Consider the following 25,537-nt stretch of genomic DNA (forward strand, 5'->3'; position numbering starts at 1 on the left):
AATATCACCATTGACGTTCTTGGAATTACCTGATAGTGATAGGCTGGAACCAGCGGTGACCTGATCAGGCCGTATGGAATCAGCAGGAGGAGGGGGATGCTGGAGTGATATGGAAAAGGCTTAACCCCAAAGAAGGCTTGATAAAAGCAGGGTATAGTTCCAGGGAAGCTGAGAACACAGGTGGTTATGACGTTATGGTAAAGTGGCTCTGAAGTGGCTAGAACTTTGTCAACACTGACATCTGGTTCAGTCATTCCACTTGAGAATTAAATTGGGAATGCACCAGTGCGAATTAAATCATGCGAGCAACGGGTTTTTAATGCATACATAAATCAGCCATGTAACTAGAGACATTTGTAAAACACTGCTTCGTTTGGGGGTTACAGACACTTTACAAGGGGGATCACGCGGGTAAACCTGGCAACCTCACGGACTCCACCAGAGTGCTGTCTACACAGTGAACGAGAAAAATAGCTAGCTACTACAGCCGGTCGCCGATTGTCACTGTGATTATTATAAAACACTAAGATTGATTAGGCGACGTCGATTCAGATTACAACCGGTTTAAAATATTAAACAATGTACAACAATCCGTAATTTACGCCTGGAAGCCTTTCCTGCCGAGCTGATAATGCTGAAAATGAAGCTTCCGATGAGAACGGCGGGCGAAGGTGGAGACGATACTGCCGAAGACGAGCTGAAACAACCCGAACTCCATATTCCCAGATCGGTCTCTCCCTCGGTCCCCGATAGATTCGAGGATTCGCCCCGACAGGGAATACACCCATCTCAGTTGGATAAAGAGACCGTATTCGAATGGTTTGGTCTGCACCTGAATTCTGCAAAGAGGGTTGAGTTTATGTGCGGACTGCTGCATATGTGTCAGCCGTTGGAGCTCCGCTTTTTAGGATCCTGTTTAGAGGATCTTGCACGAAAAGATTATCACGTTCTACGGGACTTTGAAAACAGGGCAAATACCCCTAACGATTTGGGGATTTTGTCTGACGCTATTGACCCAGTTGTTCGGTCCAAACTGCTCGTCTGTCTGTCTCTGCTCGGGTCTGACAGTAGAGAATGTGCAGGGATACTCTTTCGGATACTGAGCCATGTGGATCCCGCTTCGTTCTACAAAAACTATGGCTACTCTTCCTTCAGGGACCCACATCATAACTTTGTTCACCCACCGTGCGCGGACGGGGACATATACGGGAGATCGGAACAAAATAGGATGGACGCAGCGGCTGGGCCACTGGAGCAGTTGGCGCTGCTTTTTACAATGGCCTCACTGCACCCAGCTTTCCCTTTTCACCAGAGGGAAACGATAAGGATGCAGCTTGACAAAATTGAACATGCAATGGCAGAAGACAGGAAGCAAAATCAGCACAGAATAAATGCACAGGTAATGGTGGTTATATAGCTACTGGTGAACACTAGCTTCAATTACGTTGTCAAGTCTAAATTTAAGTTTTGCTAGCTTGAAAAAGGGCCCAGTTGAAGTTAGCTATCCGCTAACGTTAGCCGGCTGAGCTAGCTAGGTAGTAGCTATAGTATAGGGCCTTGCGCGTTAGCTTGCTAAACCCGACATAGCTATGCTCGACAACGCTATGGGGAATCCCGGGATGTAACTGGCTTCACAAATTGTCAGTTATTTATCTCAAAGGCAGCTACCTTAGTGCTTGTGTTTCGGTTAGTTGGATATTAAGGGAAAACCTCCTAAGGAGTGTAGACACCAGTCTCGCCCTCCTGCCCCCACACTCCAGCAATCTCGTGCAAGCGTGTAATTATCGACAATTAAAGGAGTATGGGCGTGGCCCAGTCAGTCAGACATAATATTGAGATATCAATCCGAGTACTACTTGTGTAATCCAAGCAACTAAATATGATTTAGGGTATCAACATTCCCTCTGCAGATGGCTAACTTGATGAGGTTCCGTTAACTCAGCACGATGTTGGCTCAAGCTCGGCTGTCAACTCCAGTTTATGGAGAGCTGTAGGTTTTCACACCTGTTGTAAATTACCTTAATTGGGTGTGCTCAAGCCTTCGGCGAGAGCACAACCTTTGTTCTCTCACATATTTATTTATTGTGTCTCACTATTGCTTTTCAACTTCTCAGTTCTTCTGCCGTTTTTTGGCCTTTAACTCGTTCTGCATACTTTAACCGATTCCTACAACTTTTGTATCAAAACGTTCAGCTCCTTCAGGAGATGATGGCTATGACTTTTGGTATTTCTCACTTTTATACTTTTTAAGACATTAAGGTTTTTGTGCAAATTATTCTCCCATTAAAAGTAATGGTAAATCCTTTCAAATCATTAAAAAGCTTCCTCCTCTTTCAAACGTCACTACTTCAGCTTACTTTCAGCTAGAGACACCATTCAACCTTTAAAATGTTCACAAGACATTCAGCTATTCCCAAATGATTCAGCTTTTTCAAATGTTCAGCCAATTTTGAATTATGACAGTTTGAAATACATTAAAATGTTTGCTCCTTCTTGATTTTTATGAATGAGCAGCCAGCAGAGTGGCACACTCTGCTGGCTGCTCTTTATCTGATATTCAACTAATTTGTCAAACAAATTCCTCTAACGTTCATATAGTTTAACTTACAGAAACAAGTTATACCTTAAAATGTAGGAAAAATTGTCCTCTTTCAGCCAATGTAACTACTAAAGAGCTCACATTTACAGATTTTCAGCTATGAGCCTTGAAGCGAGAGCAGCCTTTCAAATTCTCTCACTAACTTCAATGGAGAGGTGAGTAAAATCAACTGGGCAACACATACTACAGTGGTCTATGATGTAGCGTTATCTGTTTTCAATCGTTAAAATAAACATTCCTCACATATACATTTTCGTTATAGGATTTATTCTGACATTAGTAAACGATTTGTTGCTGAAATTACCATTACCTGTGGTTTCAAACCAGTGTTGCTCACTGCAACGCTGTAGCCTACGCGAGACACTACAAAAACATCTACACAGCTGTAGGAAGTCAAACGGCGACAGAACATGTTCGGCACTCCCCTTACTTAAATCAAAAGTCTATCTAACTACTAACCTGAACTTCATTGCCACAGCCTAAACGTTGTCAATCTGTTCATGAAAATAATTAATTTCAGTTTAAACCGTACAACGGAACGTTAAATCCAATTCAACCAACGCAATCGCTACCAAGACGAACACAGCAGTAGTCTAGTACTGTGCCGTAGTAGTACAATTTACCGGGGCAGCTTCTCCACACAGGGCTATATCGCATTTTGCGTTGTTACTGACAATGATCGCTACCAGTGAGCTTTTTATGAATGAGCGATTTTCCACTAAATAAATGTCAAGCTTATTTACGTTTTGGGGGGCATATTTTCCGTTACAGTAGCAGATGGTACTGTTTGAATCGAGATTCCATCTTCTACTGCCGGGCAACGTCGTAGAATAATCTTCAAAGGGGGTTCTTTATTAATGAATGAATGCAATGAGTAGGCTAAATGCCTGAAAATATCATGAGAAGGGAAAAACTTAAAATGACGTTTAAGTCATAGAGATTAGGTCAATTTTTACACCGGTCTGCCCAATTTATTCGTTTTGTTTCAACGATGAGGCTGCCTCTTGCAAGGGAAATGAGAAGACATCTATTTCATTCTACACTTCACTCGTATTTTCAGTTGTAAATGAGCAGCAAAAAGAAAAATGCTTTTAAATCTATGTCATCTTTATAAATAATAAGTATGCATTTTTATATAAAATATACAGAAATATCAGTTGTAAAAATGTCATTCAAAAACGGACCCCTGTGCAACCGACGCAAGCAAGCACACCCTACAATTTCCCCAGAAATTGTACCCTCTCTAGTTAGGATTGTATTAGAATCAGGTGCGCTCGATGAAGATTGGAGAAACCCTACCAGATTGGAATTGTACATAAACAGGGCTAAGCAGCCTCATTACAAACGTAAGGGCATTTCGAAACCCATTTAGATTTAATGCAAGACTAACTTTCAAGGTTCTAGCCTACATTTTATGTGACCTAACGATCCGTTGAATCATCATACTGCAATTACATTTTGATTTTTAATGACCAGGGAGGAGGGGCTGAGTCAGAGTAGAATGCACCTGTCCTGCATTTCACATTAAACGTTGTTTGCAATCTTGGTGGAGTTTCAGCTGCCACAACACTGTTGGCTGGAGCCAGAGAGTACAGTACCTCCACTCTCCAGACTCCTGTAGAACCCAAGGAGAAAGGAAATGAGGTGCTATTCAGAAGAAGGGCAGGCATGGGAACTGTACCATGTGTTTGGAAGGAGAGAGAGAGGGAGGGTGGGGACAGCCAAAGGAATATTTACACAAGTGGGAAATATATTCCTTTCACCAACATTCCTATTCGCAATATCTCCTCTCTTCGGAATTCCATCGGTTGACTGTTACATTGTCAGAGAGAGCTGGGAGATAATGAACACAGGATAGCCTAATGGACACACAAATAGTAGGTGTAGTGGTTGGCAATCAATAGCACAGACTGAGCATAGAGTAGCATAGTCGGTATAGCATTACCTTAGTGTCACATGGGCTGTGTTGCTTTTCTCCACTGTCTATTTCTGGTTCTAATGACTAACACCACGGCAGCACCAAACTCCCATATACCCTCAACCCCATTTTTATGGCCTGTGTCTGGAAGAGGTATGTGGAAGCCTGCGTGTGAGGAGCAGAACCAGTAAATCAGTGGGTTAGCATGTGTAGCTTGGATCAAAGTCATACAGCAAAATTCAGTACCAACACTATCTCTCCTCAGTGGTAGAAGTGCTCTAATGTTCTTGTCGAATCTAGCGGCAACATTTCCACGTTGGGCTCTTGAGGGAATATCTTCAGCCTGGGCTAGCTGTCGCTGAGGGGAAACATCCAGATTTTTGGGTGTTGTAACAACAAACAGAGGCTTCTACCTAGTTCAGGAGCTCAGTCACTGAAGTGAAGACGTGTGTGTGAGTGTTCCTGTGGATACTTTTACTGTGCGCACGCACGGTACTGCCTGCATTGACAGTATGAAGTCCACTCGTTCCAGAAATACCCCTGTGATGACTTCATGGTCGTGAGTCACAGTGTTGCTGTAGCAGATGCCTACTTAGCACCAAATGAAATCACTAGGTCCATATATAGGCCAGTGGGCTGGTCTGGTCTTCATCAGATCCTCAAAGCGAGGGAACAGGGAGAGCGAGAGTGAAGGAGGGATGGATGGCTGAAAGCCTGTAGTGGATGTGGTGACTACCAGGCCTACGGGCCTGTTGTATTTGGCGTAGCCCACACGGGTGCTAGGCTAAGTGGCACGCTGGCAACAGAAATATGAGCTGGCCCTCGACAGCTGACCCATTAGGTTGTTTTGGTCCATTACTTTCTTCGAAAAGTGGCCTCCAGCTTTAAGTGACCCACTGGTGCAGATTAGGTTTCCATAGATCCAGAATCAGTCCTAACCATCACTACTGGGAGGAAAAAAATGTGTGTGTGTATGCTCGCATGTGTGTATTGCTGTCTGTGACCTTCATCCAGGGATAACTGTCAGACTGTGTTAGTCAGCTCTGGCCTGCTCCACTGTGCTGGAAACTGGCTGGCAGGGATCGTGTGTGTGTGTGAGAGAGAGAGAGAGAGGGAGAGAGGGGGAGGGGGAGGGAGATCTCCCACCATGTTCAACTTTTTTCCACAATGAAGGACCAACTGCTACTCCCCAGAGCTGGTCTCTCCACTGATGAGCCTGGGCGAATACAGCGGACAGACGTCCATTGTTTGAGGCTTCCATTGGTAATCTCCCGTGGAACATGGGCAGGGTGGAGGAGAGCTCGGGTCCTTGTGGGCTCCCAGCTGGGGTGCTGAAAAGCATGTCCTTGACTCCTCCTCCCCTGTCGGCCTGTCCTTCCTCTTAAGGAGTCGCCTTGTGTCTGGAGTCTTGTTCTGACCAAAACGAGACGTGATTGCAGACACATGCAGCGCAATAGGCAGTGACTACACGCGTGATCTTATTTATAAAGCTAGGCCCCTGTTGTGTCAACGTGGGTGATAAATGACTGTGTGGATCTCTGTGCTCCAGCAGCTCCAGGTGACCCATAAACCGGAGTACCTGCCCCCAGGGGTGGTGGAGGGGAGCCCGGGGGAGCCTCGTCACTCCAGCCAGAACCCCCCCAGCAGGAGGACTCAGAGAGAGAGTAAGACCTGGGCACACGCACGCACGTTTCACACGACTGAACGAACTGAAAACGGAATGCTTCCGAAGCTACGATGTGTGAACACTCGTTGTTTCGCGCAACCAACCAACACGGTATATGTCACATGGAGGATCTTTTAATGTGTTGACAGGATCTTGTTTGTGTCTCTTCCAGCAGTGCACATCGAGAGGATCGTCCTGAAGGGAATCTCCGGGAAGAACTCCTGCAAAATCGACAGGGAATACAATTTTGAGGTGTGTTTGCTAACCCAACTGTAACTCAAAAGGGCCAAAAGCGTATCTGGGATTTGAACTAGGGTAGCCGGATCGACCAACAGAGCCCAGTTAAGCCTGTTCACCCTGAGAGTCGACTGCTCACATGGCTAGGACGGTCTCTGGTGGCCTAGCTTGAGCCTTTTCCCCTGGCCTCGCCACGGTCTTTTAGCAGCGAGGGGCAGGGGATCATGGGCCGCTAACACAACGGACTGGAGGTCACTGTTCCAGGAAGCCGGAGGGGCATGAGAAGGAAGACAGCGCAGAAAGAGGACAGAAAAATATGAACTCTACATTCTGATACACGCCTCTGATTATTACATATCTGCCTTTCAACCGCCCCCTCCGTCCTTCCCTTCATCTCTCCTTTGCTCCGTCTCCTCTCTGTTTCCCCTCTCTCCCTCTCATTCTCTTTCCTTTTCCCTCTCTCTCTCTCTCTCACCCTCTGTGGGGGATATATAAAAAGCAGCTTGACCTGTGGGGTTAAACATCCGGGAGTGTGTGTGTCGGGCTGCTGGCAGCTGACACTGGGAGAGAGAGAGGACTGCTGGATGAGGGAGGGAGTGACGAGAGAGAGAAAGAGAGGAATGGTTGTTTATCAATGATGTCACCTCCCCTGGGTCGCCCCCTCGGGTAGTACTGAGGGAGGGAAAGAGAGGAGATGTGACCGAGGTGGGCAGCAGGGAGTGGAGAGGCGAAGAGAGGAGGTGGCTGCAGTGTCATGTGCAGGCATCAGGAGAGCCAGCCAGGCAGGTCAGCCATGACCACCAGGGAGGGGGGAGGAGACCTGAGGAAGCAGCGACAGGAGAGGCTGCTGGGGGGAACTCCCTCTGTGTAATGTGATCCCAGGCCCTGTGCCAGGCGTTTACACATACGCACACGGTTCATTCAGAATGACCTCTATTTTGTATCTTTGCCCTTTTGTTAACCTCGACTCTGGTGTAGAACAAGGCAGCCTCCGTTCTTCGGTGAAATCGCTGATATGACATAAGAGGATTTGCACAAGCTGTGCAGAGAAGTATAATTTAACAAATCCAATCAAATGAGAGATTATGGAGCAGGGGCTAAAGGAAAGGGGTCTGCTTTAGGAAATCTCTTATCCTGTGTTTTTATTCGCGTCGCGTTCGAAACCTTTTCAGCTGAAAATATAATGCTGCTGAAGCTACTTACCTTATCACTATGAACCCCTGTGGTGTTTCTAGAAATGACTGTTTTAAGAAGATGGAAGCACAGTATTTCCTCTCCACTGAGACGGACAAGAAGTGATGAGTCATTGGCCTATCCCCTTGTCAATGGCGGTCACATGACCTTGCCTGTGTCGACGAGGAAAACAGCTGGGGAAGAGAACCAATGATGTGAGACTAATCGTCTGATCAAATGTTCCACAAAAGTATGTGTGGTATAAACAGACAAGTTTGTTTGCTGTGGAATGCCGTGGAGTTAGACGCACTTATAATTCACACGGTTGATTTGGTTCGATAGGAGCAGTTAGAGAAATGAAGCGATGAAAGACAAAAGAGGGTAGTGGTGAGAGGAGAGAAGGGTTGTAGAGAGGAACAGTGAGGGGTGAGAGGTGAAGTTGAGGTGCTTGGGATGAGGGTAGTGTAGTCGTCGAAAGCGATGAGAATATCTGTTAGCCGTTCAGCTAATCGTGCGAGAAGCTGAGGAAAGGTCATACATATGTTCAGCGGTGACACACGGAGTGTGTCATGTCGACTAATCTGCACACACACACACACACACACACAGTGGTACTACAGGCTGGCCTGGGCAGCTCAAAATTAATCAGATCCTCTCTCTGTTTCCAATAGGCACTGTGGTTTCTCTGGGCTTCACAGCTAGAGCAGAACTTTGTGTGTGTGTGTGCGGATGTCTTTTTCCCCTCAAGCCTTCTGCAGCTCTCCCTCTCTCTCTATCTCTCTCTCTATCTCTCTCTACCCCCTGTACAGCCTTTTCCCTAATGACACGATTTAATCATTCAGGCCATGAAAGGGGCGCTTGTTTCCTCCCCCCTCAAATCCTTCGCCCCAACCCCCTTAGAGGGGCTCCAGGGGAAGTCCCCTCCTAACCCACCCCCACCTCAACCTAACAACCAACACACACCCCACCTTCCCCTCTCCACCACCACCTCTAGTGTGTGGAGTGGGATGAAGTCCTGGCCTGGTTCCAAACGCGGGAGTTTCTCTTTCCTGCCCAGCAGAGAGAGAGAACTGGGGGAGGGGGGGTGGGGGACAAGGCCCCAGACAGTTTGAATGCATTTTGAATGAGAGTGTTATTGTGGCTAGGATACTGCAGAGTAGAGGGATGGGCCTTATGGACTGACAGGGGATGACCCCGATCAGGCACATTCCTCTTGCAGTGTAAATGGCGTTGAAGGCCTGGTTGAAAATCAACCCCTGGATTTCTCGCTGCTCCTGCACGATCAACATCCTGTGTGTCACTTCCTGTGTCCATGGAGTATGCTCTACACCCCCTTTTTTCTCCCCTCCGAGTCCCTCCCTACATCTGTCTTTCTCTCTTCCGTATTTTCTTTCTTTCTCCCCCTCAGTTTTTTCCTTCCCTCTTAGCGCTCTCATCCTCTTTTCTCACTCTCCTCCGTGGCCCAGGGTGTGAGCTAGCACCAGCAGTCCCAGCGGCCTTGTTGTCGTAGCAAAGGAGGCCAGGACACACACAGACACACACACACACACACACACAGACACACACACACATGGCGTGTGAGCTTTAGGGTTCTCAGGATTTGATACAATGACATTGAGGAGGAGGTGTTTGTGTAGAATACAGAATGAAAGCCTTTTTTTGTCTGTCGAATTCCATACTTCTCGGGGGAACTCAGGACGTCAACTCTTAAGGGACGTGATTCTTTGCGAGGCCACGTCTGTGGGAAGGGAGTGCGAGGAGAGGGGGGCGAGAAAGACTAGTAGGAGGAGTGGAGAGAGAGAGATGGTCTATAAAACGGTGAGGCGTGCCAGACTACCGTTGAGTCATTCCCCCTCTCCATCTGTCCACCGAGGACAGTAAACTCTCCTCTGCTAGTAGCAAGCTGCAGCTACCTGCTAGGCAGTCGACGCAAAAACCAACACGGTCTCAGTCAACTGGCCCGCTTAAATCAGGAAAGATTTCTCTCTCCCGTACTCCAATAAGGAGGCCAAGAGAGCGGGTCCAGGAAGTGAGGACGGAGTATTGAGATGTGGCCCTCGTAGCCAAAACAAAAACAGCGTCAGGTCAAGTCCTAATGTTGGGAAAGCACATTTCCCCACACAAACACGAACATTTGTAGAGATTTGCATCAAAACCAAGCAAATACAGCCTCTGCAACAGAGCACAGTCAGGATCTCCCAGCGCCTTGACGCTATGGGCTGGTGACATTGTTTACTTACGGTCTTGTTGCCTTAATGCTCCTTTTTCAGTGCAACTGAAACTCAAATCTTTGTTTTGACATGCAGACTGAGTTCGCTTTGTAGTTTTAAGTCAACACTTAGAGCACAAAGGCAAGGTATTAGAGCGAGAGTGTGTGTGTGTGTGCTGCCTGGTTGGTGGACGTGCGGCCCTCTTCATCTGAAATCCTGGATCTAAGATGTCTAAGAACTAAGGCCATGTTATTGTATCCAAGCCGTTGTCTGAAGACTAACTGTGGTACTGCTCCGTGGAGTCTGTGCTGAACTCAGTCTTCTCTCGTCTCCCAGGTGACGTGGTCCAACTCCTCTTCCAGCAAGGTGACCAAGACACACCTGGAGCTGGAGAACTTCCTGCTGAAGGTATTGTCACGGCAACCGTGTTAATAGTCCTCAGACTGGGTCGTTTGAGTCGTGGCAGTAATGAGAGCACGGACGTCACGCATACCTGGTTTAACTGTTTGTCTGTCTGTAAGGTCTTGTAATTTCCTCTGGGATGAAATGAAATGAGGGGAACTGAATTGGGTTGAAAAATGGGTCTCAGCCCTATTCTCCTGTGTGTACAGTATGTGGAGCGTGTACTAACCTCCCCTCCCTCTTCCTCCTCCTCACCTTCATCCTACCTCTCATCGCCCTCCTCCTCCTCCCAGCTGCCGAAGGAGCAGAGTGCAGAGTGGTTTGAGAAGAGCCTCTTGTGTCTGCTCAGCCATGCAGACGTGCACGAGACCAGGGAGGTGGAGCGCACGCTCAGGTGGGTTCTCCCCCCCCCCTCCCCGCCCAGCCCTGTGCCTGGCCATGTCTGCACCTTCACACCCACCCCAGGGTCACACTAGCTATTCCATCCTCTTGGGTGACAGGAGGGACGGAGGCGGTCACCTGGTCGACTCCTCTCACTGCAGCCTCCCTCACACCAGCTGGTGCCTGTGCTGTATCAACCTGGCAGCAATGTTACACATTCCTCAAGTATGAAGTGAATTTTCTTTTTCTTTTTTGCTTGAACTTTTTTGGTGTGGATCTCCGTTCCCCATGGAGAGCTGCCCAATCTGCCTGTCTGGTGTGTGACTGATTAGAAGCGAGCTCTAAAACTGAGTCACACACACACACCAGGAACTCATAAACGTGCATTGCTTTTATGTACAGCGTCGCACCATCAGGAACCCGTTCTTACTGGTTTTATCGGCCATCCCTGAGGGGATGCCAAAATATATTTAGAACACACGTGACTCGCACTGTATCTCAGTTAGCATGGCAACCGCTAGGCGTGGTCCCCGGTTGTCGAGAGCAACGGGGCCCCCTCACCCCCACCCCTCCGCTTGATTCCCGTCGGTTTCGTTTTTCTGGAAAGCGAAAGTGTCGGCCAGCGAAAAAGGAAACTGCTCTCGTGCAAGACTCCGTGGTGTCTTACACCACCTGTAGGGAGGCGGGGAGAGCTGCGGGTTCACTTGACACACAGTGGAGCTACAGAGCCCCAGTAAGAGAACCCAGAGACAAGCTTCCAACTGGAGATACAACTGAGGTGGACTGCCAGGGCAGATTCTTTCTGACTGGATACAGATTCACAGAGCTGTCTTTGGACAGGTGCGTTCAGGGTCACGGCAGGCAGAACAGTGTGAAGTTGCTAGAGAACAGTCCCTGTGTGGTGCAGCTCCACAAGCACGTGGGCTACTGGAGACACACAGACAGGTTGGTTCGTTAGTTAGTTTTCCTTACCAAAAGTCTTGTCCCCTGGCTCTTCCAGAGCCAATCAGTGCATGTGGCCCCACCCCACCCCCTGCCTTACTGTCTCATTTTGACCAATGACAGGGCAGGTAACGGTTGCCAGGACATTTTGTTTGACAGTGTCTCCTCATCCGGTCTAGAGCTGGTCACCTATAAAGGGCTAGCTTAGCCTGAACACAACCATGCATCTTAATTAAGTGTGGTCGTTTGATCGTCTGCAGATCATTGGCTGAGGCCCTATCCATACCCCCCCTATAATGACTTGAAACCCAGCTCCGCTCAGTGTATCCGCTCTAAGTGCTGTTTGATGTCTGGGTTACTGATGTGTGATTCAGCCTGCGCAGCGATTGCAAATGAAGCTCTATTGAACCCTCCCAGCCTATTCACTTGAAAGCAGGCCCAAACAACTCCATTTTCCACGTGACATTTCAGTCCGCCTGCGCTGTGTTGCGGCAGCAGCCGTGTTTATCTCTCTATCGGGGGCTGGAGCAGATCAAATATTGGCCTTTTACAAGTCGCGTGGCAACGAGCTATGAATTGGAAAGCAAGGAGCGGATCTGAAAGAAACAGACTTTGTTTGAGTGGGAGGGACGACTCCGGTCCTCATCCCTATGTAGGTCAGCTCTCACCCGCGTCACTGGACGAGCAGGAGTGGAATCTGATTCACACTGAATGTGTCGAACGGCTCCGGGGGGGTTTTGTGCGTCCTTTTTTCTTTTCTTTTTACGCCTTCACTTTTTACGCCTTCACTCCGAGTAGTATTGAAGAGCGTTTGGGTTCTTTTAGGATCAAAGACATATTTGTATGGTTAAGTAACTGATCTGTCTACCCTTCTCTCTCTCTCTCCCCTCTCTCTCACAGAGAGAAGCTTCTGTCGGCTCCACAGTCTTTCAGACAGACCAGGAAGGTCTGCAGCTTCTTTCGCTTAGACTCCAACCTCCTCTGCAGCAAATGTAAGTATGGTGTGTTGAAGTGTGTTTTGTGTACGTGTGTGTGTGTGTGTGTGTGTGTTGCCCAAACCCAGATACAGCCCCCCCACCCCATGGGCAGATTGATGAAGGCCCCCCAGGCTCCCCATGCCTGTGTTTAGGGAGAGCAGCCCCTTGCTAGACCAGTAAATCATCCTAAATCAACAGAGTGATAGAGGTTGGTCTGGAGGCCTAGCCCCCCTCTGGGCTGAGTGTGTGTGGGTGTGTGTACGCTACCTCTTCCCATGAAGAAGCAGTTAGTGTGTGTGTGTGTGTGTGTGTGTGTGTGTGTCGCGCACAAATATAAACGGTATGTGTATATGCGCACATACATCCTGCCAAGCCCCTGGTGGGGTTTGATAGTTGGGTGAGCTTGATGCCCTGGCAGACCCAACAACAGGGCCGCTGTGGCGAAGTCCAGCAGAGAGGGGTGGAGCTAAGGGAGAAGAGGGGCGGGGCCAGGCCAGGCCTCAACACCTCCCATCAGGATGACCATATATGGGAATCTGACTAGACTATGTTGACCTGCCACTCTGTACAGAGGTATGCAGCTCATTCACAGCCTATCTCTCCAGGTCAATAGTCGAGTCTAGGTGAGGTTTAGGGACAAAGACCTGATGTAGTATTCTCTCGGTATAGAGATATGCAGTTCACCTGTGCGTAGAACAACAAGATCTTAACATAAATAACCACGGTCAGCTGTAGGAGTTTCTACAGCGCTGATCCTGATCCAGTTGTTTGTAGTGCAACGCTAGCCCAGCCTAGGTCCTCACCTCCACAGGCTCAGTGAAGGGAAAGCTGGTTTGAATCAGAGGACACTACGGGGGTTATGAATGTGATTCTGCAGACAGTCAGTCTATTCTAGCAAGGTACCTGTCACATTGAATTTAGACCGAGTTAGAGAAACTGTGTTACCAAGCCCCCCCCCCACACACACACACACACACACACTTCCTTACTCCATTCTCTCAGTTAATATACCTCTTGTGTATCTTGGATCAGCCCCTGAGTTGCCGACTCTTTTACGGCTCCTGTTAAAGTGGATTAGAAGCAAATGTTCCGGGAGCAAAATGAAATTTCCTTCCATTTCAAACGGGCAGAGCTTTGGGAGTGGAGAGTAGATTTGATCTGCCGTCACAAAACGCCCGAGTGACTGTCAAAGATTTTATTAGAGAGGAAAGAGCAGGGGGTCAGCGTGTCCCTGGAGAACACCTCCTGCAGGACGGAGGTGGAGGAGGGCTGAAGAGGGGGGGGCGAGAGGGAGGGAGGGGGCAGCAAATAGAAGGTAGGGAGAGGGCAGGGAGGCCGAGTGAAAGTTGCTGGTGAATGGGAGCGAGGGAGGGAGGGAGGGAGCGATGAATGGAGAAAGGGACGAGGAGGAGGGGGGAGAATGTGAGTGGAATGGAGGGAGGGAACTATAGAGGAGTCAAACGGGGAGAATGGAAGAGAGGGAGTGAACGAGAGAGGGAGAGACTGTGAAGGAGAAGGGAAGGGGTGTTGATGTGTTGGCAGCGCAGGGCCAGTCTGCGCAGCTTGTATGGGATGTGATTGAGCCAGGCCTAGTCATGCCTGGGCCCTCAGGACACCAGCTCGTGAACTGAGAGGCTGGCAAGGCCAAGCAAACTACCATAGCAGGTGTAGAAAGGGATGATCTGTGAAAAAGGAGAACGAGAGAGAGGAGATATAAAGAGAGTGGGTAGGTATGGTCAAAAGGGATCTTCCCCCCCACACACACACAGTAGGACATAGTAGTAGTAGTAGTAGTGCTCTCATTAGTTCCCATTAACACCCAGGTTAGTGTGCTGCGTGTTCCCAGGCTCTGGGGTTAGGTTCCAGAAAGAGACTCTGGAAGGTGTGCCTGCTCAGCCATGTCTGTTTGGACTGATTAAACCCTCCACCTGCCCAGAGTTCGCACCTCAGGTGTCTCATTGAAACCAGCTGGGAGTCGCACACACCTGACTCCAGCTTACCTGAGAGAGAGGGAGGGAGGGGATGGGGGGGGGGGGGAGGGAGGGGGATGGTGATTGAGTGACAGTTGACTCCAGAGAGGGAGAGAGACCAAACACTGTAATTACGAGAATCCGAACGATAAAGACACCAAGAGACTTGAAACCAGAGTAAATGAGCCTAACTGTCAAGTTAGCTTAATTAGGGGGGTGTGGGCGAGGGGACGGTCTGTTTTGTTTCTCTGCAGGAAGTCTGTTGTCTTGCACAGCTCGCTACCCTCTTGTCATTGTACCTCGTCTTCATTTCTCCAGGTAGTCATATTGTTTTGGGGAAGGCCTACAAAGAGGACTGCTCAGAAGTTTCCAGCCAAGAGGAAGGTGTGTATGTTCCCCCAACAAACACGCACACTCGCCCCAAAGAAACCTGCACTCTACAAAACCATACCCCCAAGTCCAGCCACCTAGTCCCCAGTTCTCGAATCAGTAAGGAGTAGCAATTCAGTAAGGAGTTACATTTACAGTGCATTTGATTAATTTAGCTGACTTTTCGATCCAAAGCAGCATCATTTTTTTTTTAACCCTTGTGTTATCTTCGGGTCATTCTGACCCATCAGTCATTGTGACCCACCATCGTATTGCGACAACTTTACCGCATACAAAAAACAAAGTGAAGCATTTTATTTTAACCGTTGGGCTGTCTCAGACCCCCTACATTGCGAAGGTTAAAAGAAAATTATTTTTATTTGTTTTTGTATTGGGTAAAATTGGGTAAACACAACGATGGTTCGTTATGAACCTTTGGGTCATGTGACCCGAAGGCAGCACAAGGGTTAAAAAGCCTGTTGTAGCTTTTGGAGCTCATTCATTCCTTGCCAGTTCACCTGTGTGTGGACGCAGGGACCCATTCTTGTGTTTAATGTTTTTATTGATCATTCAAGTTAAGTAACATAAACATGTCGACAGAAATTGGGCATCACAGTCTTTATGGCTTTACAATACAGTCACCCCAATCAATGGCAATCTAGCAACTTTTCTGATCTTATATTTTTTATATTTTCGCCCCCCCCCCCTCAGAACTTGTAGGACAACCACCCCAAAAGCAAGAAAGATAATAATAGAAACAATAACAATAATACCACCATTAATAAAATAAATACAAAAATAAAAAAGGAGTAATAACACATACATAAACATAGGCTCATCATTGCTGAAGTCTTGTACCACACACCTTAGTTTACATGGATGAACAGCACAACTATAAATGTTAAAGGGCTGCTGGGTGGTGCTAAGCAGGCACAGTCTTAAGGTTACCCAAATATGTCAGCACTGGATCCCAGGCCGAGAATAATTTGTCCCTGGACCCCCTGAGAGTGTATTTTATTTTGTCTAACTGTATGAACTGCATTAGGCAGGGACCCATTCTTGAAACATGGCTCTTGGCCTCAGTGGCCAGCTCACTCACATGTGAAGTCTGGGACACAACCCTCTCCCATCAGTAACCTGTACTAGGTGTTGATTGATGTCTTTTCCACCAGAGTAGTGGAAGAAATACGTGGGATTCTTTCCCTGGCTCAGCTCATAGGGAAAAAGGAAGTCCTACTACTAGTGGCTGAATCGCTAACGAGCTGTGGCTATGTCTCTGGCTAGCTAGCACTCCTGGCCTTGTCCCCTTGTTTATTTTGGGAGGAGGTTTGGAAAGCCTGAACTCTCTTTCTCTCGTTCAGTGTCCCCTTTTCTTTCTTTCCTTCCCACCCTGACATTGCAGGGCTATATTTGTCTGTCTGTCCACGCTGTGGGCCCAGAGCTAATCACAGGCCTAGCCGTTGCTAATGCTAGCTTTAGCCGTGCTAATGCCAGCCCCTGTCATTATGCGGTCACCGTACTGTACACCAAGACAATAGCTCTGTGGGCCGCTGCGACCGTAAATTTAGCTCTTTCTCATTATTTTCAATGTACTTTAACTGTTTTGATTTTTTATAGTAAGTAGATAGCCTTTTATTTTGGGAAAATCCATCTAATCATGAAACTGCCAGTCGCAGTGCTAAACACTTCTGCATGTAGCATGAGAACCCTCCCCTGGGCCACGGCAGCCATGTGTGTCAGCCAGTTGGCACCAGAGCCGAGTAGTGGAGGAGGACAGGAGCCCGCGGAGGATGGAGAGAGAGCTGTAACCTTCAGACGGTCACACTCGCTTTCTCAAGGGCAGCTAGCAGCTACACAGCCACTTAACTCTCTGGTGACCTAGTTTCAGGAGGGCGCCACCAAAACCGACATAGTACTGCATTATAGACCTGTAGACAGTATGTGGGGATGGGACTGTGTCAGAGCTTAGCCTAAACCAATTACGTTAATATTAGGCCACCAAACTGAATGGTTGCATGTTAATGTTGAATTTATTCAGAGGAGGAAGAGGGCGAATTCAATGGATGTTGTCTTTCTTGTCCTCAGACTTTGAGCCATATTTACAAGGACAAAGGAAGAAACTTGGGAGTAAAAGCCCCAGTCTAGGGTGAGTTCCTCTGAGCCCTGTACACTACGCAGCACATACTCGATACACTCTGCACTACACCCTATGAACTATACACTCAGTATTACAACATACTCTACACTTTACATTATACACTCCTGGGATCTGTGGTAGTGAACTGGGAAGAGCACCAATATGGCAGCTCCCACCTGCTCAGCTGGTTCTGTCCTCAACACACCCCATTACTGTCTGGTACGCTGCGTTCACCCAGCTAATTCTCCCCCACCGCAACCGTGTCTCCAGTGCCAAAGGTCCCCAGGGGGAGAGCCGGAGGGCGGGCCACGGGGCGGAGCTGAACGGCCAACCGGAGTGGAGGAGGCGGAGCTGCTCTCTGAAGGCGTCTCAGGAGCACGGTGACCTGGGCCCGGAGCAGGTCAGATAGACCCCCCTAGACTCCTTACGACTCCGCATCACACACACACACTTCACTTACCCTCCCTATCACACACACACTGACACACACTGTGTGTCAACTCTGTATCACCCACCTCAGGCCACTGGCTGCAACTTTGTCAGGATGTGAATTCCTTTCGGGGGGTTTTCAGCTTTATTTGATCGCTAGGACAGTTTAAGGACAGGAAAGCAGGGAGAGAGAGTGCCCCTGCAGGGCTCAACATTAACATTTTTTGGCACTGGCCCCACCGGGCCAGTGGGTTTGAAACTTACTGGCCCCAAGACAATTTTTACTGGCCCCCCCTCCAAAAGTTGTAATTTATCATTGTTACAACAAAACAAAAGACTTCTAAGGTAATAGTCAGCAAAACAATTGACTTTTAACCTCAAACATGACGTGCTCTCTTCCCCGCTGACAGCCATCTCTGCACAACTCTGTCAGGCTGAAACTGAAACCTCTGGTCCCTCAATGCTAATATATAAAAGCTTCCATAGCATTTCATCAGTATGATACTAAGTACCCAAGTCGAAACCATTCTTCTGCTGCAGTTCAATAGCCTGGGGGAACGAGGTGAACGGCTGGCCCGTCTTAATTACGTGATATGCTGTTGTTATAAGTCGTGCAATAACACGATGGGCATCTACATTTAAATTCCTGACCAGCATGGTCAACTGCCTGGAAGATGGATTGTCAACCATCCGCTTAGCTGTCACGCAAACCAGGTGCTGTCTGCTAGCATGGCTGGTCAGGGATTGTTTTCGAAAATTGCCTGTGTAAAAAGATCAATTTTTGTCTGCTTTAGACAGGAACATACGACAGACGACACAGTGCATCTTTGTTCCATAAATAAAAATGCTTCCGTTTGAGCTCGTAGCTCTACTTTGCTGCCATCGTCACTTTATTGTCTCGCGCCAGTTGTTAAAATGTATCGAGATTAGAGAATTACAATTTGACAACCACTCGTCACTCACTACTCAACTCTTGATTTGCCAACTGTGCGCCCCACAAGCTGAAGTTATTTATGCATTTAGCAAAACATATGAAGGATGTTAACTTTTACAATGTGAATTTTTTTTTCAATCAATAATTTTCAGTGGCCCGATCGGGCCAGTGAGTTGCTAGTTTAACTGTCCCGACGTTACTTTTTACTGGCCCCGGGCCATCGGGCCATCGTTATTGTCGAGCCCTGCCCTGTGTTAGGCATTAGCCTTAACGGTAGGCACTATTACCCAGGGAGCTACGGGGGTGCCCCCCAGGATGTGAATTTCGAATCTTTCATGAGTGAGTAAGCGCTGGATAATCCTGGGCACGCCTGTTGTAGATGAAACAAACGGTACCCAGGACACTGGATGTACTAGGTTACTGGAGTGTCTGTCTGTCTCACACACAGCCACGTGGGACTGCTTCCTCCCTCTCTCTCTGGCTTTAGTGACGTCAGGTGTGTGTGTGTGTGTGTGTGTGCGCGCTCTGCTGACAAAGCCCATTCTTTTAAAATCCCACTCAGTCACAGCATTGGACGGGCGGTGGGACTAACCCTAACACCTCTCTTTATCAAGAAGCCACACACACACACTCTCTCTCACAGCAGCGAGAGAGAAATGAAACATATATACGGTATATTGAGCGTGTGTGTATTGTGTCATGTATTGTGTCACTTGATGACCCCCTCCGCCCCCGCATGCTGATTGAAGCTCAGCAGGGACGTGTGTGCCGCCTTCGAGGATAAACAGGATCCGTGTGGGAAGGCAGCTTAATGCGTATCGGAGGATTTAGAGCCGTACGTTTGACCAGTGTCCGTCCCCACCTGAGGGCGTAATTGATTTGAGCACAGCATTAAGATTAGAGCGGACGTGCTGAGCGCACACCTCCACGGCTCCTGCGAGCGCGTCTGTGTGTGTGAGCGCCTGTGGAATGTGGGTCCAAGGTGAAACGGACCTGATAAGCTTGATAAGCAGATGTAATACTGTGTGAATTCAGCTGCTAGCCATGTGAGACATGGCTAGGTAGCACAGTGTCGTGACTCACCCCTGGGTCCTAATCACGTCCGTGTTTTCCCCCCCCTGTCGTCAGGATGGCGAGAGGAGGAACTGCAAGAACAGGCCCCGCCCACAGGCACCCGACAGGTAAGCCTTGATGAGAAGTGATGAGGTGGCAAAGCTACTTAGCACGCATCACCAGTGGTCGCTCCCAGCCTGCGGGGACGCCGTGTAATCTAGAGCAGATGCTCTCTGGGAGGAGCAGGCTCCAAGAAAACTAGCATAACGACCAACTGTTGCCAGGCACCCAAATATACTTCCTGGAAGTAGGGAAATAGTATATAAATGCATGGGAGAGTCCCTTCCTCCGACGTTACACACTTTTCTCAGTCTCTTTTTCACACACACACACACACACACACGTACATCGTCATGTACAGTCCAGTCCCCCCAGAGGACTGTGATTCTGTGTGGCGTGTATACACAGACAGGCTGTTTTGCTTGGCAGCACACTGCCCTCCAACCAACTGGGCCCTGACAGGAAATGGCTATGTGAGGCTAACACAGAGTGACTGCTTTCAGCCTTCCCCCACTCTCGGGTCACAGAGGGCACCTTGCTATGCTAACAGTGCCAGCAGTCTGGAGTCGGCCTCGTTTTGTCTTTGCATCGCCCCTCGTATGCTAACCCCAACGGCACAGTGTTATGCCTCGATGTACGATTAGCGTTCCGTGGCAACTGGATGTGTGTGTGTCTCGTCTTTCAGGGAGACGGAAGGGAGAGCTGCCTATCTGACCAACGGGGGCATAGCGTTGCCGTTGCCACGACGAGGGCGAGAGAGCCGAGGTGGGTCGGAACACGGTCACGGACGCGCGTGCACGTCCGCCAAAGGTTTGCTCGAGAGACTCGAAGCAAATGGAGTCTTTGGTCATTGATCCTGTAGTGAGCTGTTTGAACCACTAGAGGGCAGTCTGGATTAGGTTTGGGGCTGTTCATAACTGTAGCTTGTGACTTCCTGAACTATAAAGATGGCTACTGGGTTCACATTTTCAGCGAGGTGACATTGTGTGTGTGTGTGTGTGTGTAGACGGAGGTGTGGGGTCAGGACAGGATCCGTACGGGTCGATGTCGTCCGAGAGCTACAGCTCTCCCTCCAGCCCCCTGCGTGATGGACGAGAGAGTCTGGACAGCGAGGACGAGAAGAACAAAGGTAGCGTGGAGACCACCAACACGCCGACGCACGCTCGCGCATCCCGCCCCGATACCCCTGCTCCGTCCCCACGGTTACTGCCGTCGCACACACCATCGGAAGTCGTCAAAATAGTTTTGACGCTGACCTGCCTCCCGGTGGAAGTAGCTTTCCAACATCCACTTTGACATAAAGAACACAGTGCAGTATGGGAACAATGCCACATGGGTAGCTTTCGCGTCAGTGTTTACACGCTGAAACACACGCTCACACAAAACACACCACAGACTTGAAAGTGAAATCCCAGCCCTATCGACCTCAACCCTCTCTCCCTCTCTCCCTCAGACACGGACAGCCACTCGGATGACTCCAGTAAAGGAGGCCCAGACGGCTCCTTCTTCCCCCACCAGCAGGAGGTGATCGTCGGCTCCGGGGCCTCCACGCACCCCCTGTCCTCCGGCTGCACCAAGCCCGGCCTCGAAGCCCTCGCTCGGGACCCCAGCCCTCAGTTCCCCCCTCTCTCCTTCATGCACCCCATGCCCTACATGCTGCCCAACGGGGCCGTGCACCCCGAGGCGCCACACCCTGTGCCCCCTCCCCCAGACGCCAAGGCCTCAGGTGGGTCTCTGATGCCCGTGGCCCTGTTGCCTTCCGCGATGCCACTTCCAGGAGACCCAGAGAAGAGAGTGTCGCCGGCCGTGCTCCCCGCGTTCGGTGCACCCTCCCTGGGCTTGCACGGGCCCGGCAGCCCTGGCCTGCAGGCCCTGGTCCAGAGGGCTAAGACGGCGGCCCTCCAGACCAGCTCGGAGGGGATGTCAGCCGTGGCCCACCAGCCTCCCGTGGGGGCGATCAGTGTGATCGCTCCTGGCCAGGCCTACGGCTCACCTCTCCAGCCTGCCTACCCCTGCCCGGACCCCGGCCCTCTTAGCCCAGCCCTTCCCTCCTCCTCAGTCCCCCTGGTGGACCCAGGCCACGCCAAACACCCAGGCCTGGCCCTGCCCTCCGGCCTGCCTTCCCCCTACACCCTCCCCCACATCCCCGCCTCTGCCCTCCCCTCCCTGGGAGCGGCGGGGGTGGGACTGGCGCCCTCTCCTGGACAGCTACAGACGTTGCAGTCAGCGGTCCCCCCTTCCATCCCCACCCACACCCCCGGGCCGGCCCCCAGCCCCAGCCCGGCCCTGACCCACAGCACGGCGCAGAGCGACTCCACCTCCTACATCAACAGCACCACCTGCGGGAGCGCCGGCGGCGGCGGCAGCGCCCACAGCGCCGTCGTCTCCCAGCAGCAACCGGGCCTGCAAGCGCAGGCCACTCCTCCCCAGCCGCAGCAGCCGATGGGCTGCGGGAGCTGCGGCTGCCGGGGCAACTGCGGCGGCGCCGCGGGCAACGCCGCCGGCCACGCCTCCTTCTTCTTCCCGCCCCAGATGGCGCCCCGGCAGATGTTCGGCGTGCCGCCCCTCTTCCAGCTGACGTCGCTGTGCAGCAACAGCTACCTCACCACGCCCGCCCAGACCAACGGAGGTGCCCAGCTCCCCTTCTTCCCCCCGCCCAGCGCCCCGCCCCCGCCCTACCCCCCCGGCGGCACCCTGCTGCACACGCACGCCCACTCGGACCACGTGCTGGGCGGCCAGGCCACCGGCTACGGCCTGCAGCAGATGCCGCCGTTCAGCCAGCGGTTCTACCAGCACGTGTACCCCTCCGCCCTGGGCCTGGTGGCCGGGGCGGGGGGGGGGCTGGGCGGGGCCGGCGTCAATAAGAAGAACGGCAACGTGTCCTGCTACAACTGTGGGGTCAGTGGGCACTACGCCCAGGACTGCAAGCAGCCCTCCATAGACTCCTCCCAGCAAGGTAATGCTACCTCCAGCGCTGGCGGGGTCGGCTTCAGGGGGAAGGGGGGCGACCGGGGAGGAGGAGGAGGGGGGGCAGTCCACGCCTTCTACGGACGGCCCCTCCCGCTAGCCAGGCCCCTGCTGCGGCTCTCCAAGTAGAGGTCAAGGGTCACGGCTCCTCGTCGGGACCCCGGGCCCCGCGCTCTCCTCCACCCGCCCGCACGCGCGCTGCGCTCTCTTTCTTTCTCGCTCCCTCGCCGCCCTTAGAACGAGACGAGCAACTTCCTCCACCCCTCTCAAACCAGACCAGACTATTTTTTTTGGGGTTGGGGGGGCAGCTCCAGTCCTTGACATTACACTGAAGGGCTGTATGCTGGTATGGGTGTGTGTGTGTGTGTGTGTGCGCCTCCTGTCTCCCTGCCCTGCCTGGGGGGGCTCCCCTCCCTCTCCACTCTCTCGGCAGGGCAAGCTCAGCAGCAGTTAAAACACAGTGCAGACAGGACAGAGGAGAGGAGCTAGGTTCAGGTTGGGACTTCTGTCAGCTATCTCCGTGGATCCCCCTATCTTTTGAGTTTTTATCATTTCTCCTCGTCCTCGTTCCTCATTCTGTCACCCCCCCCCCCCACTTCCTCAGTTCCATCCTTCTCTCCATTTTGGTCACGTGTTCTTTTCCTTTCTCCGTTTCTCTATCTCTCCGTTTGTTGTTTTATCTAATCACAAGGTTCTTGTTGTCTGAACATGCTCCACTGACGCCTTTCTGTTCTTTTTCCCCCCTTTACCATTCTCCATCTCTCTCTATCTGTCTCTCCCTCCCTCTCTCTCTCTGTCTCTCTGTCCGTTTCTCAGGGGGGTTCCGGCTGAAGTATCCAACCTCTCACGCCTCCGAAGCGCTCGACAACGCAGACTGACGATGAAAACCACCTTTTCCTGGTTGACGCCACTTAATGTTTCCTGCTCATTGTCAGTGAGCAGTCTGCTGAAGAGCTTATGCTCCCTGGGGGGCTGCGGGGGGGTTGGGGGGGTTATAAGGATCTCCTTCCAGTCTCTGTCTTGGTTCTGGTTTGCTGACCTCCTGATGGGAGCTGAGGAGAGATGCGAGCAGCCACCAGACAGCCAGAGTTCTTGTGCCTGAGGTGAACTTCCAACTGACAACTAGGAGAGCGCTTATTGTGGCGCTCCCGTTTCCATAGAGATGACCTTTAACCCACATCCCGACCCGACCGCTCTCTTCTTTCTCTGTGGCTTGTAGTATTTTTGCACTGAAGACTGGCAGCGGAGAGCACGCTTGTGTTTACTAACTTATTTGTGACGTTACTAGGAACACCACCGCTCGTTAACCGCGGCTGAGTAGGGGAAGATTTCTGTTGCCCTCAGATTCTACGGAGAGACAACTTTGATCTCAGACGTAGGACTTTTCTATTCTTAGTTCGTTTTATACTACGGTATATTTATGCCTACTTACGATCATTCTGTCGGCTAGAATTTTTTTTATTGTTTAAACCAAACAGCAGCTACGAACGATTTAAAATACAGAACAAAAAACGGAAATGGTGCAAAAAAAAAAAAAAAAGAAGCTGGATTTGTTCCGCTGATATTTTGCTGTTTTTGAATGTAAAACATGGTTTTCATTTCTTGTTGTCAAGAACTGGCGGTATCAACAACAAAAAAGAAGTTTCTTGATGAGTGTTTGCCACTTGATATAATGTGAAAGGCATAGCAAGCATCATGTCTGTCAATGTTCAAATGCTGCTGGTTTGTTCGATCTTTTAAGTTGTTTTTTTTTTTCCTTTGTTTTTTGACAACATGCACTATAGCTACCAGGACCTCTGACGTCTAAAGTGCACTGAAAAAGTCCCTAAAACGAGCTAGGTTGCAGAGCAGTGGGGACAGGTGACGACACTAAAACACACTACTAACCCTGCTGATGCAGGGGCCTTTCAAGCATCCCCGGCTGTCTGGCTCACAAAATTGCCCACGAAAAGAAACCCATCTTTTAACGTGTATTGTCGATCCAGGCCTGTCTTGCCATTTCAATGCAGAGCTGCTATGCAGAACTTTGAACACTAGAGGGAGACAGACTTTGAAAAAAAAAATATCCAATTTGGAAGAAATCGTTCCATTGATTCAGTATGCCTTTGACACTGTTTTGTCTTGTCATCCAAGAGTAATCAAACACACCTTAAGTATTTGAAACTTTCTTTCAAAAATGTTTGGTACAGCCTGAGTGGTCAGGATTAGGGTTGTTGTTGTGTAATAATTCAGTTTATACCCAGGCTACTTCTACCAGACTGGAGTGGCATATGAGGCCTTACCTAAACTTGTAGTTTGTTTTCTGCCCTCTTAGTCAATATTTCTTGACTGATATAACTTCAGTGCATAAGTTGGATATCTACATTCATAGATATGTCTGACTGTATTGCATATGTTGTTTGTGCATCGGTAAATGTAGTGAAATATCTATGCACACACTCCCATCCACACACCCCCAGAACATTCTCTTTTTAACGTTGAAATGTATACATAAATGAAATGACAATTGAACTCGTAAAGATATTTCTGAGTCAGGCGGAGGTCAGGATTGGGTAGGTAGCCTTCACAGATGTGGGTATCCCTAGACCGAACAAGGACATTTAGAATCAGTTTCACCTGTTTATAATTCTGGTGACGTAGGAGGCGACATGTTGCAAACACACACTTCTAGAAAACAACTTTATTTCTTTCTCAGATGTCATGAATAGTCAACGTTTTCTTTGATGCCGTTTGTCTTTAAACACATGAAGACCCCACTTCGCCCCCCCCCATCGCTGAAAACACACAAACGTTTTTTTGCTTGATTTTGAACAAAAACAGATCTGTTCCGACTCGCTGTTCAGATGTCATCTGTCAGTTTGGACGGCCTCTGCAGGCAGCGCAGGGAGAAGACGTGTACCATGTGTGATGTGGTGAATGAAGCACCAGTGAGAGCTTGGGGTTGTACATAACGCGCCTACCAGTCGTAATTGTTGAACTTTTAAATGGGTTAAAATGCTGTACTGTATATGGAAGGGTTCAAGTGGTACCCTTCATTGTATGTTTACTGTATTCTTTGATATCTAAATGTTATGTACTGGAAAGGTCAAATATATTTCTAGAGCAAATTTGGA

The 25,537-nt window shown here is 49.8% G+C and overlaps 1 protein-coding gene across 1 annotated transcript; it reads left to right on the plus strand.

The window, feature by feature from the left end:
- Positions 1-461: 461 nt before the first annotated feature.
- zcchc2 (zinc finger, CCHC domain containing 2) lies at positions 462-25,243 on the plus strand. Its single transcript, XM_062479994.1, has 14 exons — positions 462-1,399; positions 6,070-6,181; positions 6,356-6,435; positions 10,140-10,211; positions 10,499-10,599; positions 12,429-12,520; positions 14,794-14,859; positions 16,930-16,990; positions 17,252-17,381; positions 19,473-19,525; positions 20,143-20,222; positions 20,464-20,586; positions 20,911-22,413; positions 23,241-25,243. Exons 1-14 carry the CDS (start codon positions 632-634, stop codon positions 23,300-23,302), a joined length of 3,303 nt encoding a protein of 1,100 aa, XP_062335978.1. The 5' UTR covers positions 462-631; the 3' UTR covers positions 23,303-25,243.
- Positions 25,244-25,537: the final 294 nt, after the last annotated feature.

The sequence above is a fragment of the Osmerus eperlanus genome, chromosome 15 (genome assembly GCF_963692335.1).
Source record: "Osmerus eperlanus chromosome 15, fOsmEpe2.1, whole genome shotgun sequence".
Taxonomy (NCBI): Eukaryota; Metazoa; Chordata; class Actinopteri; order Osmeriformes; family Osmeridae; genus Osmerus; species Osmerus eperlanus.